We start from the raw sequence: 13,503 nt of genomic DNA, 5'->3' as shown, positions 1-13,503 counted from the left end.
GTCTGCAGTTTAGGCACATCCTGTTTGTTTCATTTCAAATCCATAGTGGTGGTGTATAGAGCCAAAACTATTTGAATTGTGTCCATGTCCCAATATTTATGGACCTGACTGTAGTTGGTATAGCAGCTGCTTGTTCGCACTACAGTTAACTTATTTATAATTTTGATCTATATTGTTTTCACTTTAGTTGCGCTGATTTTACTTACCATATTGTTTCTATACTCTGCATGATTTTGCCTGATATTATGACATAAAAGATTGTCACACCAGTCAAGTACTATATGGTGAGGTTAATAAATAGTATATTAGTATTGTCATGTGTGAGGAAAGGAACATTTGAAGGAAATGCTTTAAAATCAAAGATGGAAAGTGGTACCTCCTGAGAAAAAATGTTGAGTGTTTGAAGTTCTTAAAATATTATAGTATGTCACACTAGGCAGTAGATTGGGAATTGGAAAAGTAGTAAGGTTATCCATGTTGTATATGGCATTAAAGACATGAAAGAAGATACCATGGCAAGATAGTTTGGAAACCTTAAGGCAGTGTTTCTCAACTCCGGTCCTCAGGGCAAACAAATAGGCCAGATTTTAAGTATTACCTTGGGAGATGCAGACTAGAATACTGCAATCACTGAGCAGCAAATATCACCTGTGATGTATTTCAGTTTTCTTGCAAACCTGGCCTGTTAGTGTGCCCTGAGGACTGGAGTTGAGAAACACTGCCTTAAGGTTTAACTGATTGCAAACCTCTTTTATTTAAAAAAAAAAAAAAAGGGGGGGGGGCAGGAATTAGAACACCTATCAGGGTTTAATTGCTGTCTGTGTCCTTATTCAAGAGATTAACTCTCTCAATGTTTAGTGTCTGTTTATTACCAAAGGAGAAAGCAAATGCCAGATTTTTACGGCCGGTTCACACTGCAGCGACGCTACTTCGCACCGCGACCTCCGAGGTCGCGGTGCGAGCAGCTCGCCGCGACCTCGGAGCGGCCGCCACGGACTTCATAACATTGAAGTCTATGGCGGTCGTCTCCGGGTCGCCCCAAAGAAGCTCTGGACCCTTTTTCTAGGTCGGAGCGACTTGTGTCGCTCCTATTAGAACGGGTCCGCAGCTTCCCTATGGGAGGCGACCTGTGAGGCGACCAGGTCGCCTCACAGGTCGCCCTAGTGTGAACCGGCACTAAATGTTAATTAAAATGATTGTAAACAATCACCTTGTAAAGCAACAGATTCAGTTTAAAATATAAATGAAAGGCAAAACATTTTTGTATAGATATAAAAAAAAAAAAAATACCTTTTTATAACAAAAACCCAAATGCCTTTTGTAACAAAAAAAAAAAAATGATTGCATTCCCTCTGTTCTCAGCTGCATAAGAGGGGAAGAGAAGCCGCAGCACACTGAGCTTCATAGTGAATGACTGTGCAGGGGGGCGTGCCAGGACAAGTCTGATCATTGGAAGAGAGCAGGCTGAGTTCCCACCATAGCTAGAGAACTGACCCTGATGTGTTCTCTTGCTTAGCGTGGTCAGTTTTTAACTGGAAAGCAAGGGGACTAGCAGGAACACCAGGGATTTTACATAAGGGAAGCAATACAAAGAGCCTAGGATACTTTCTCATACAAGTACATGGTACAGCAGTAACATATACGGAATATGAAGTGTTGGGGTAACAAAGGGTAAATCTTCCACTGTAGACGTTAGTTCTGTTAACTACCAGGGATTTCCCCTTATTTCCTGTGTTTTTGTTGTGGCTATGGTACAGAAAGTAAAGGGAAATTTCCCCAAAGGACGCAGATGGCAAAGAAAACCTCACAGGAGTTATAACAATCCCTTGCTCTGTGAAATTGTTTTGTTAAGTTTTTCCTTCCATTCTATTTTAGTATTTCCTTCCATTCTACTTTAGCAGAGAGGTAGAAACCTAATGCATGTAACTAATAGAACAAAAAAAAGGAGAAAAAAAATAACAAAACTTTCTTTCTTCAAGTGATTTTTCGTGTATAATTTAAGTTAGTTGCTAAAAGTTTAAATGTTGCTAAATAAAAACACAATTTTATCCATATGCATGATACATTTTTGTGATTTCAAATTAATGCTAGCATCGCAGATTGTAATTTTTGTTTTATGTTATTAGGGATTTTTTTTAACTTGTGCAAAATAAGTGTATGCATGGAAGTGCACCTGTACTGATGATTCTGTTAACATGGAATATCAGACATTGAAATATATTTTTTTGTCTTAATGACAGGTAATAAACTATAATTACTATTATTCCCTAAATGGATGGCTGCTGCTGTGCCCCTGGTGGCTGTGCTTTGATTGGTCAATGGGCTGCATACCTCTTATTAAATCTCTCAGTGATTTTCGGATAATGGCACCAGCAGCACTTTGGTTCTGCTTGTTTGGCTTAATGTACCAGGCTTTATTCTCCAATAATGGCCAAACGAGAAGGTGAGATCTCTGTGTATTTCCAATAATGGAAGCATGGCTTTTTTTTTTATCAGTAGGGTGCCAGGAGCTCATGAAACCTGCATTTCAAGACACTGCTAATAATCATGAACCTAATTTTATTGCTTTATTTTACGACATATACTCTTGTCTGGCTCAGCTGTTGTATAGAGTGCCATGCTAGTATATGTCTGACCATTTGTTCATTTGGTATAATATGGGTCTTTTCTCTTCTTTGTCCCTTCCCAAAACCTCTTATTGCCTAACACATGTAGGTTGATGACACAGTAATTTCCACATGGACCTCTGTCCATTACTGAACTTTAGAAATTTATAGCGAAGAACAGCAAATGGATCAGTGGGTAAAGAAGACTTTACAAAGACAAAATTTTTACATGGGCATTGGTGGCAGAAGAATAAAACATAAACAAGTAATGGTACAATCCAGTTTTGGCATTTGCTAAAGCAACTCTTAATGGAAATGTGAATATACATTTTCAGTTATATGGGTTCATTTGAAACTCATTTTAGATGTCTTTTCCAAAAATGTATTTGCCTGCTGTTCAGGGCCGTCTTTAATATGGTTTGGACCCTGGGCAAACATTTTCTTGGAACCCCCCCCCCCTCCCCCATGATGCAATTTAGCTCTCCACCCCAACATCTCAATCTCTGTGGAAAAGTTTTGCACAGAGAAGCCCCGATCCTCCTCTTCTGGGGTCCCCCAACAGCATTCCTTCATACACAAATCACGGTACCGCTTATCACATCACAGCGCCCCATTACATTTCATCAATTTTCATGCATAGTGCCCCTTTACACATCACAGTACCCCTTATCACATCTCAGCACCCCATTATATTGCAGCCATTTTCATGTCCTAGTGCCCCTTTACACATCACAGTACCCCTTATCACATCCCAACACCCCATTACATTGCAGCCAATTTCAGTGGCCTTGAAATCCATCCTGCTTTTGCACAATGCGACTTACCTGCAGTTCCTGCACTGGCAAGTTTGCTGCATTTTTAGGTATGTGGACCATGCATTAAAAACACAGTGCATTTGCATGACACAGTTAACGCAAATGCACTGTTTTTAAATGCATGGCCCACATACCTAAAAACGTAGCAAGCTTGCCAATGCAAGCTGTTTGCACCAACTTCGGTGTACCATCAACAAGACAAACCACATACCATTTTCTTACCAAAAAAATTGACTCCTTAAACTTATGAGGCCACATGCACTTTTCATCTGCTGGATATTTACAACAATTTCGCTCAAAAAGCAGCACTACAGGTAGAGTAGCTTGGTCCGGTACCAACTAAGGGAACCTCGTAAATGTAACAACAAAGCACACATTCGTGCAATACCAGGGCAAGTAAACAATTTGTTGCTTTATTCTAGTAAAGTTTGCTGCAAATACTTCACTTTAATAAAGCAGTGCAGTATGTCCTGGTAATGCACTATTGTAGTATGCTTTATACGGGGTTGCCTGTGGTTGGTACCTGACCAGGTGGAGTTGTGAAAGGCTGCTCTTGGGAGAAAGTTACTATTTATGCATTGTCACTTTTGAGTGAAGTGGCTGTAAATATCTGGTAGATGACAAGTGCCTGTCAATTCATAAGTTTAAGGAGTCACATTTTTTTTTTGGTAAGCAGATGGTGTGTGCTTTGTCTTGGTGATGGTACGCTGAAGTTGGTACAAACAGCTTGCAGTGGGTTTGCCATAGTTTATCAGAGCACAGTTGAAATGTATATATATATATTGTATTGATATTGTTCTTGATATCACATTGTCTTTTAGGCACTTTCACACAAATGGTCCAATTCGTCCTGATCTGCCCAAAAAGAGGGTAATGGATTCCCCTTCTATTGGACCCTCCATTCTCCACTATGGAGCGGCGGATGTAAATGGACTTTTGTCCATTTGCACCCACCTACCTCCAATCCGGTCTGACAAAAACAAATGGAAGGGGGATCCGTTACCCTCTTTTTTTGGCAGTCTGTTTACATTTGACTGGCCATAGAGTAAAGTGGGCTGTGTCTGCTTGGCATAAATGGAGTAGACGTGAATCTGTTAACCTCCTGCTCTGCTCAGGGGGGATCAGCAGACAGATTCCCTTATGAGCAAAGTAAAGTCTGTCCTATGTGAAAGGGGCCTTATTGTTGATGTATTTTTGTCACATCCCCTCTGCACTGTCTGTCTCCATGTACTTCAACAACCCCCATCTCCTCTGCTCTGTCTGTCTCCATGTACTCCAACCATCTCCTCTGCTCTGTCTGTCCCCATGTACTCCAACCACCCCACATCTCTCTTATCCCATTACTGTCTTTATGTTCCCCCCTCTCTATCCTTATCTATTTCCCCTCTATCTCTACATGGTCCCCATGATGTACCTGTACATGCAGCATGCTGTGTAACCAGCACAGTCAGCCATGCTTCCACTGAAGATCCGTGCCATTCCTGCACTGTGCCTGCTGGCCCCTCCCCCTGCTCTCACTCAGCTCCCCCTCCCCTCTCACTCACCTCCAATTTACAGACGAGTGTGATGGACTAGAGGCGTACCGCCCACGGGGGAGGGGATTCTCTAGGAGAGAAGCAGCAAGTGTTCCTGGAGATGAAGTGTCTGATGTCCGGAAATTAACTGTCATCTGTGCGGTCGAAGTGCGCCGATGCCAGGTCCGGCCGAATGCCGGCTTCTGTGCAGATTTACAGCGCCGATGGGGCTCCTGATTTGCGGCTTAAGGGGCAGCTCTGTTTTGGGCCCCTAAAGATTGACGGGGCCCTGGGCAGCTGCCCCTTTTGCCCTGCGGTAAAGACGGCCCTGCTGCTGTTTCATGTGTTCACAAATTTATTTAATAGAAAAATTTAGATTGTCTTTTAGTAGCAGTCTGTATATCAGATACTGAAATTAGAAACGTAATTATTGACTTTACTGATAAAAGCTTTAGGCTGGACGTACATGCTTCAAATCTCGGCTGGTTCAGCAAGAACAGGCCGGGATTTGAACCGTTTAAGGGGCAGGCTGAATGTACCAAATTGATTGATCGATCATGTTCATTCAGGAAAACATTAAGACAAGCAGGACATTTTTTTTATAAAAGTATTGTCCAATCCTTTTCACTTTTGTGAAGAAAGAATCAATGTATCTAGTTTGTATTGCAGTCATCATCAACCAAGTACTACAGCTGATCTGTTAATGACTTATTGGAGAACAGACAGATCTCTTTCTGCTTATTGAAAGAGCCCTGCCTACTTGTGCACAGCCTAAGGCCCCTTTCACACAGGTGGACCGTTCTGATCCGCCTGTCAGTTTTTTGTCAGATCTGAACGGTCCCCCCATGCATTCCTATGGGGCATCGGATGTCAGCGGAGACATGTCTGCTGACATCTGATCCGATCTGTAAAATCTGGACGGATGGAAACCCTATTTTCTCTATCGCTCATTGACAGACGTAGTCCTCGGTGATTCAGCACCTTCGGGTTATGTCGCCTCCACAGGAGTAGGACTAGACAGGAAATAAAATGCTCTGGCCACACCCTAGGGGCAGTCCCCGAGGGTATATCCTCTCTCTCTCTGCCACAGCAAATCAGTTTTTTTCTGTCTAGTCAGGAGTAAGGACCTAGATACCTTGCTGGGATCTTCGGTCCTGGCAGGATTTTTTTCTTAAAAAGATTTTTAGACAGCTTTTTTTTCTCCAGTGTTCCTGTGAGATCTTCAAGCAAGAAAGCTGAACTGGGTGACGGGCTGGATGTTGAGATCCGGTGGTCACCCCAGTTTAGCCTACGAGCGCGTGCAGGCCATAGCTCCGCGCTGGGTCGGCCGCGACATAGTCCCACTGGAGGGACTGACCCTGCGAGTTAAACGTCTCGCTGAAACGCCAAGGACCATGAGTCACGACGTCCGTATTGGTCGACAGCCCTCCCGCCCCGGTGGAGAGGGGTACTGTCAGGAGTTGGCGCCCGCCTGGTTCCGGTATGGTGAGTAGTATGTTCCCCCTTTCCCCCTGACGGGTCTTGTGGTGAACGCGGGCCCCTCTCTGTATGGTAAGGATGAGTTCCCCTCTATCCTATAACATGGCACAGATCCCCCTACTTTGAGTGTGATTTTATGTGCAAAAAGCCAGGAGGCTTGGTTTGGGAGCTGACAATCTAATTGTAAATATGTTAAAAGATTGTAATCAGTGGCAGTACGGTAATCTTACTGTGATAATATAAGTATCCTACCAGTCAGAAGCCACGGACATGTAAACTGCTTTCCAAGTCAGGTCTCCAGCAATAGCAGGCCTTCCGACGGCCATGCGGTCCGCCAGGGTCCGGTACCGCCGACCAGGCTAATTCCCCATGTAGAGAAGGTGTTGTGATGCTCTGTAGTCACGCCGCTATTCGGTACAACCGCCGCCATTGCTTGCTAGATCGCACGAGGCCGCCATTTTGGCGTAGCCTCGTGTCTCCAGCATGGGGGCGGCCATGTTTGAGGTGATCCAAACACCTCGTGGAGCTAGGGGAGGTGCCGTAAGGCGTATGGAGGGGCGGAGCCGCCTCCTTTCTTCCTGGGCAGCCAGCCAAGAGACTTCCTGTCGATTCGAGACAGTGCTGAGACAAGTGCAGTGGAAAACTCTGAGCATCAAGTGGTGAGCCTGGGGGTCTATTTCTCTCTCTCTCTCTCGCTCGATAGGGGTCCCTGAGCAGCTAACACTGAGGGGCTTTGTGGCGCTGGGGGTCTTAAAAAAAAAAAAAAAAAAAGGTTTTATTTTTGGATTGAATTTTCCGGGTAGTAACTGGAATTATCATGGACCCTGCCACACAAGCACCCCCACCTGTTTCCCTCGAGGGGACCACGGGACCCGCCGGTGCACAGAGTATAGACGCATTTACATCAGTTTTGGAGTCTTTGGTGGCTCGGGTGGAGACGGCCTGTCAGGGACGGGGGTCAAGAAAGCGACCCCCGCCTACCCCTATATCATCTGACACCTCTGACTCAGATTCAGAGATGGTCACTGCAGCTGCAGGTCCCTCTGCAAGGGCTGTTATCTCAGGTAAAGTTCCCTCAGACAGTGAGGAGGACGTTCATTCTTCCGCCATAATTCGGGAAGAAGCATTGGTGGACGCACTAGTTGTGGCGGTGCGGGAAACCTTAAGACTTGAGGTTTTACCGGCAGAGGCAACTGAAACAGAGATTCCCTTTGGTACTAACAAGCCCATCAAAACGGTGAAGGTTTTTCCTGTACCCAAGTGTTTTGGTAATAAAATTAAAGAAGAATGGGAGCATTCTAAGCGTACCTTTACTATTTCCAAGCGTATTGCTAGACGCTATCCGTTTGAGGAATCCCTCATTAAGAAATGGACGGTACCACCAGTGGTGGATCCACCTATTTCCAGGCTGAATAAAGCCACGGTTATCCCAGTGGAGGACACTTCGTCCTTTAAGGATCCGCTGGATCGAAAGGTGGAAGCGGAGTCCCGCACTATCTTCTCCCTGATAGGGTCAGCATTTAGACCAGTAATTGTTATTGGTCTAGTTTCCCAGACACTAACGGAATGGGCGAGATTGGTACGCCAAGACCTGAGGGGAAAAGATATCCCCCAGGGAACATCTGATTTGATGGAACAGATTATACAAGGGCTACAGTTTGTGACGCAGCCTTGGATGCTACCCCCCTATTAGGGCATGCATCTATGTCAGCGGTAATCCTCAGACGTGTGCTGTGGTTAAAATGCTGGTCAGCTGACCTAGGTTCCAAAAAGACCTTGACGAATCTCCCCTTTCAGGGGAATCGCCTATTTGGGGCCACCCTAGATGAGATCATTAAGGATGCCACTGGGGGCAAGAGCACTTTCTTGCCACAGGCTGCTAAAGCTAAGGGACCTCGCAACAAGCGAGGACCTTTCTTTACCGCCCATAAAGGGTTCGCACGCCCAGCTGGAACAAGCGGGAAAGACAAGACTCCTCCAGGAGGGTTCAAGAAGGGCTGGTCGGACAAACAGAGGACCGACTCAGCCAAACCCGAAGCAAAGGATTACACAGCCTGAAGGTGCGCCCCCACCCGGTTTGAGGGTGGGGGGACGTTTTCACCGGTATTCAGGACATTAGATCGAGCATCGACTACTGCTACCGGTGCGATTCTTCCCTTCCAACATTTAAGTACTACAGGGAGCGGTAGTCACCGTTCCCTGAACAGATCTTTTCCTTTACCTTTTCCTAAGATTAGTCTCAATTCCCCACAGGAATCGGATCTGGTTGACCAGACAGACCAAGAAGCCTCTAGCCAGGTGACTTCGGTCCCTGAGGTTCAACCAGGAAAGATCACCGTTCCTGATAGGAATCCGGTGTCTGATAAATGTGTGGGAACAGAAAACGACCAGACTTTCTCGGATGGTCGGGGCCAGATAGCTCTAGGGACGCCTGGTTCAGATCCAGTCAGCGCCAGTGGTCCTAGAAATTCTAGGCTGGCCTCGTCAAGCCGGCCTGGCCGACTTGGACTTGCTAGTCGCGGACGTTCCGTGGGAACTTCGTCTCAGGGAGTATCTGCGGTCTCAAGGACCAATCTACCATCGTGCTTTACAGTCGCTGGTTTTAATGGCCTGGCCATTGAGACCCAAGTACTGAAGGACAGAGGGTTGTCAGCTTCAGTCATTCCTACCCTTATTAAAGCAAGGAAAGCGACTTCCAGCAGAGTCTATTATCACACATGGAAGACTTATATCGCGTGGTGCGAATCTTTAGGATTTCCTCCACGTACCTATTCGGTGACTCGAATATTGGCCTTTTTGCAAAAAGGGGTTGAGCAGAAACTAGCCTTGAGCACCATCAAGGGTCAAGTTTCAGCATTAGCAATCTTCTTTCAGAAACCTTTAGCTACCAAGTCCTTGGTGCGGAATTTCATCCAGGGGGTGCGGCACCTGGCTCCACCAGTCCGCGCGCCCTTACCGCCCTGGGATCTTAATTTGGTTTTGTCGGTTCTACAGAAACCTCCTTTTGAAAACATCAGGGAGATTCCCTTGCTTACTTTATCCCAGAAGGTGGCCTTCTTGGTGGCTATCACTTCTGCACGCAGGGTGTCAGAACTGGCTGCTTTATCATGCCAGTCCCCATACTTAGTGATTCATAGGGATAAGGTAGTACTTCATCCTAAGCCATCCTTTCTTCCAAAGGTGGTTTCAGATTTTCATCTGAATGAAGATATTGTACTACCTTCCTTGTGTCCTCAGCCCAATCATCATCGGGAACATGCGTTGCATTCCTTGGATGTGGTTCGGGCAATCAGGGTATACCTGAAGGCTACGGAATCGTTCCGTAAGACGGATTCACTTTTTGTGATCACGGATGGCCCCAGAAAGGGGTTGCCTGCATCTGCCGCGACTATCGCCAAATGGATTAGACAGACGGTGGTTCAGGCTTATTCTATTAAGGGTCGGAGTCCTCCGTTCCCTGTTAGGGCGCACTCCACTCGAGCGCTCAGTACTTCCTGGGCCTTTCGCCATCAGGCGTCAGTGGTCCAGGTATGTAAGGCGGCCACCTGGTCGTCGGTACATACCTTTACAGAATTTTATAAAATTGATGTGATGGCATCGGCGGATGCCTCATTTGGCCGCAAGGTTTTGCAGGCCGCAATTTGAGGAGACCGGAGGTCTACCTCGAGGATTTTTTCTGTTGAAAGATTTTTGTTGAATCTCATCATTGAGGATGAGCATTGTAAAACTTCTAGTTGGCATCGGTTGGGCCTTCTAGATTGGATTTAATTTCCATTTCTCCCACCCCTCATTTGTGGTACTGCTTTGGGACGTCCCGAAGGTGCTGAATCACCGAGGACTACGTCTGTCAATGAGCGATAGAGAAAAATGGATTTTTGTAAAATCTTACCGTAAAATCCTTTTCTCTTAGCTCATTGACAGACGTAGTACCCGCCCCTCTGTTTTGGAGTTGGGTTAAATTCTCTAAACACTGCTTTGTGACATAACTGATTTGCTGTGGCAGAGAGAGAGAGGATATACCCTCGGGGACTGCCCCTAGGGTGTGGCCAGAGCATTTTATTTCCTGTCTAGTCCTACTCCTGTGGAGGCGACATAACCCGAAGGTGCTGAATCACCGAGGACTACGTCTGTCAATGAGCTAAGAGAAAAGGATTTTACGGTAAGATTTTACAAAAATCCATTTTTCCATCCATCCAGCGGATGGGATCGGATGAGAACAGACCGACGGTCCGTTCCCATCCTTTTTCCCCCATATAGATGCATGGGGCTCTGACAGCTGTGTCTCCGCACACAGCGCAAAGACACAGCTTTCATCCTCCTGCTCCATGTTCATACTGTGTAGAGTTATAAACTATAACTACAGATAAGGTTTTTAAAATGTTCATAATATTATTTTTTTTATTTGATCAAATTTACATGTGCACATAAAAATGGTCCCAATGAGTCTAAAGGGATCTACTGTGTATACACAGACAATTGAAATAAAGATTTTGGCACTGATGTTCAGGGAGGTATACATGTGGGATAGGAAAGATTAGGGTTACTTTTAAGTTGGTGAGCCTAGGCAGGAGAGATAAGTGTACTTTTGTGAAAGTGCAACTCATCTTTTACAGCCTATTCTATTTGGTGGAATACTCTATGTAACATATTAGTTAGTGTAAGTCATTTTTTTGGTTTTAGATAAAATTCTGTGAGGAATATTTAAATCAGGATATCTTTTGCTTATTCTGTGTCCCTTTTGTAGTAATTTACTTTTACTTTCTGTCCAGTCGACCCAATAGAAAACGAGAGCAAAGCTCATCAAGGTAGGGAGAAGTGAGTTGAGGGTGAGTTGAGGCCTAAACATTTGTCTTTATTGGATAAGTTGCTCTCACCTTTTGCTCTGGTGGCAACTCTAAACATTTGGAGTTCCTCTCACCTGTCTCAGTGACACAATGATTATTAGAACAGTTGGAGGGGTGAATCTACCCAGTGCGGGTACAGACCGCAATAAAAAACCTGACTGGGGTTTTGGGCCTTTAATCCTCTAACCCCCCCCCCCTTCCCCCACTAAAACAAGACATTTGCCATTCCATACTACTTATTAGAGAATGCAGTAATATATATACTGTGTACATTATAGTTGTAGAGAAATGCATTTTCAAAGCTTATAACCGAGGCACTTAAAACCTTAGCTTAGTTACATAGTTACATAGTAGGTGAGGTTGAATAAAGACAATAGTCCATCCAGTTCAACCTGTGTAGGTGTGTGTGACTGTAATCATCTTAACATAGCCTTTAATCTCCTGATCCTTGAGATGCAAGTCTAAGAGTCTTTTGAAAGTCACCATACTACCCGCAGAAACCACCTCTTGTGGTAGACAATTCCACAATCTTGTAGCCCTAACAGTAAAGAACCCCCCACGTTGCCTGAGGTTAAAACGCTTCTCCTCTAATCGCATTGTATGTCCTCGAGTCCTCATGCAATTCCTTCGAATGAACAGCTTTTTTTCTAAGCTGAGATCCCCGTTAAGATATTTATAAATTGCTATCATGTCCCCTCCCAGACGTCTCTTCTCCAGGGAGAATAAATCAAGCGATTGCAGACGCTCCTCATAATCAAGGTCCTCCAATCCCCTAATTAGTTTAGTTGCCCTTCTCTGGACTTTCTCCAGCTCCAACACATCCCTCCTGAGGACTGGCGACCAGAACTGGACAGAATACTCCAGATGCGGTCGGACCAGAGTTTTATAAAGTGGAAGGATTATAGTCTTATCTCTGGAATACATCCCTTTCTTTATGCAAGCTAATGCCCCGTACACACGTGCAGATTATCTGAAGACTTTTGTCTGCAGACTTACCAAAACCATATAATATGAGGTCAAACCTAAACACTTTCAATTTGTATGCAATCCGGCAGGCCCTTGCACTACATAGAAAAGGTAAATCTGAAGACAAAAGTCTTCAGATAATCTGCACGTGTGTATGGGGCATAATATTCTGTTGGCTTTGGAAGCTGCCGCTTGACATTGCATGCTGTTGCCTAATCTATCATCAACCAAGACTCCCAGATCTTTCTCCATTTTTGATTCCCCCAAGGGTTCCCCTCCTAACGTGTATTGTGTTTTTATGTTTTTAGTCCCCAAGTGCAAAACCTTACACTTCTCCACGTTAAACCTCATTTGCCATGTGGTTGCCCACTCCGTAATTTTGTCCAGGTCATTCTGTAGGATATCTGCTTCATGCTGTGCAGTTATTGCCATGGCCAATTTTGTGTCATCTGCAAAAACTGATAACGAACTACTGATCCCGTCCTCAATGCTGTTTATAAATAAATTGAACAAGGTCGGTCCCAAGACTGAGCCTTGGGGGACCCCGCTTACCACCTCAGACCAGTCTGAGTATGCGCTGTTTATTACCACCCTCTGGACACGGCCTTTTAGCCAGTTCCGTATCCAAGAGCAAACCCTGCTGTGGATACCTGCAGACCTTATTTTATAAATTAAGCGCTTGTGGGGAACTGTATCAAACGCCTTAGCGAAATCCAAGTATACCACATCCACTGGTCTGCCCCTATCTAGCTCACAGCTCACCTCCTCGTAGAATGCTAAGAGATTGGTACTGGGCAGCTGCTTGACACAGGACCTGGAAGCTACTGAAGATCCCTGTAGTAGCTCTGCCTACTACAATGGTTTCCCATTTACCCGGGATCCCACAGGTATGCTTACATGTAAAATTTGCTATACCTAATGTACCTAAATGTCAGCTTTATTAGTGCTCTGTTATAAACATTTATGTTTTCAGTTTCTAAAGACCGTGTACCTTAAAAGTAGCATAAAACATGAACATTACTCAATTATGTTAGGTAAAATGTAATGACCGTGGCAGTACAGACAAATACTTGAACAATTTTAGCCACATTATCATGTAGAGGTGTAACCGATTTACAGTTGTGCTGCTGCCATATGTTGCATTTTGCTTTTATGCTCAGTATTTTGAGAAAACCGAATGCCCTGAAAAAAATACCGTTCTAGTGCATACATTGTTTTTACAAGCGCTCCAGAAAAAGGCTAATACAAGATAGTGGCATAGTCTTTGAACACCTTGATT

At 44.8% G+C, this 13,503-nt stretch overlaps 1 protein-coding gene across 2 annotated transcripts in view; it reads left to right on the top strand.

Moving 5' to 3' along the window:
* Positions 1 to 13,503, top strand: part of TMTC4 (transmembrane O-mannosyltransferase targeting cadherins 4) — a 275,325-nt gene that overhangs the window by 103,165 nt on the left and 158,657 nt on the right. For both annotated transcript variants that reach the window (XM_082248518.1, XM_082248519.1), the window contains one exon: positions 2,241 to 2,443. In XM_082248518.1, the coding sequence (XP_082104644.1) occupies positions 2,241 to 2,443 (203 nt within the window). The remainder of the gene's footprint in view (positions 1 to 2,240; positions 2,444 to 13,503) is intronic.

Source organism: Pelophylax lessonae, assembly GCF_965119305.1.
Source record: "Pelophylax lessonae genome assembly, chromosome: 2".
NCBI lineage: Eukaryota > Metazoa > Chordata > Amphibia > Anura > Ranidae > Pelophylax > Pelophylax lessonae.
The sequence above is the reverse complement of the archived record's forward strand: the minus strand, read 5'-3'. Positions and strand labels throughout refer to the sequence as shown.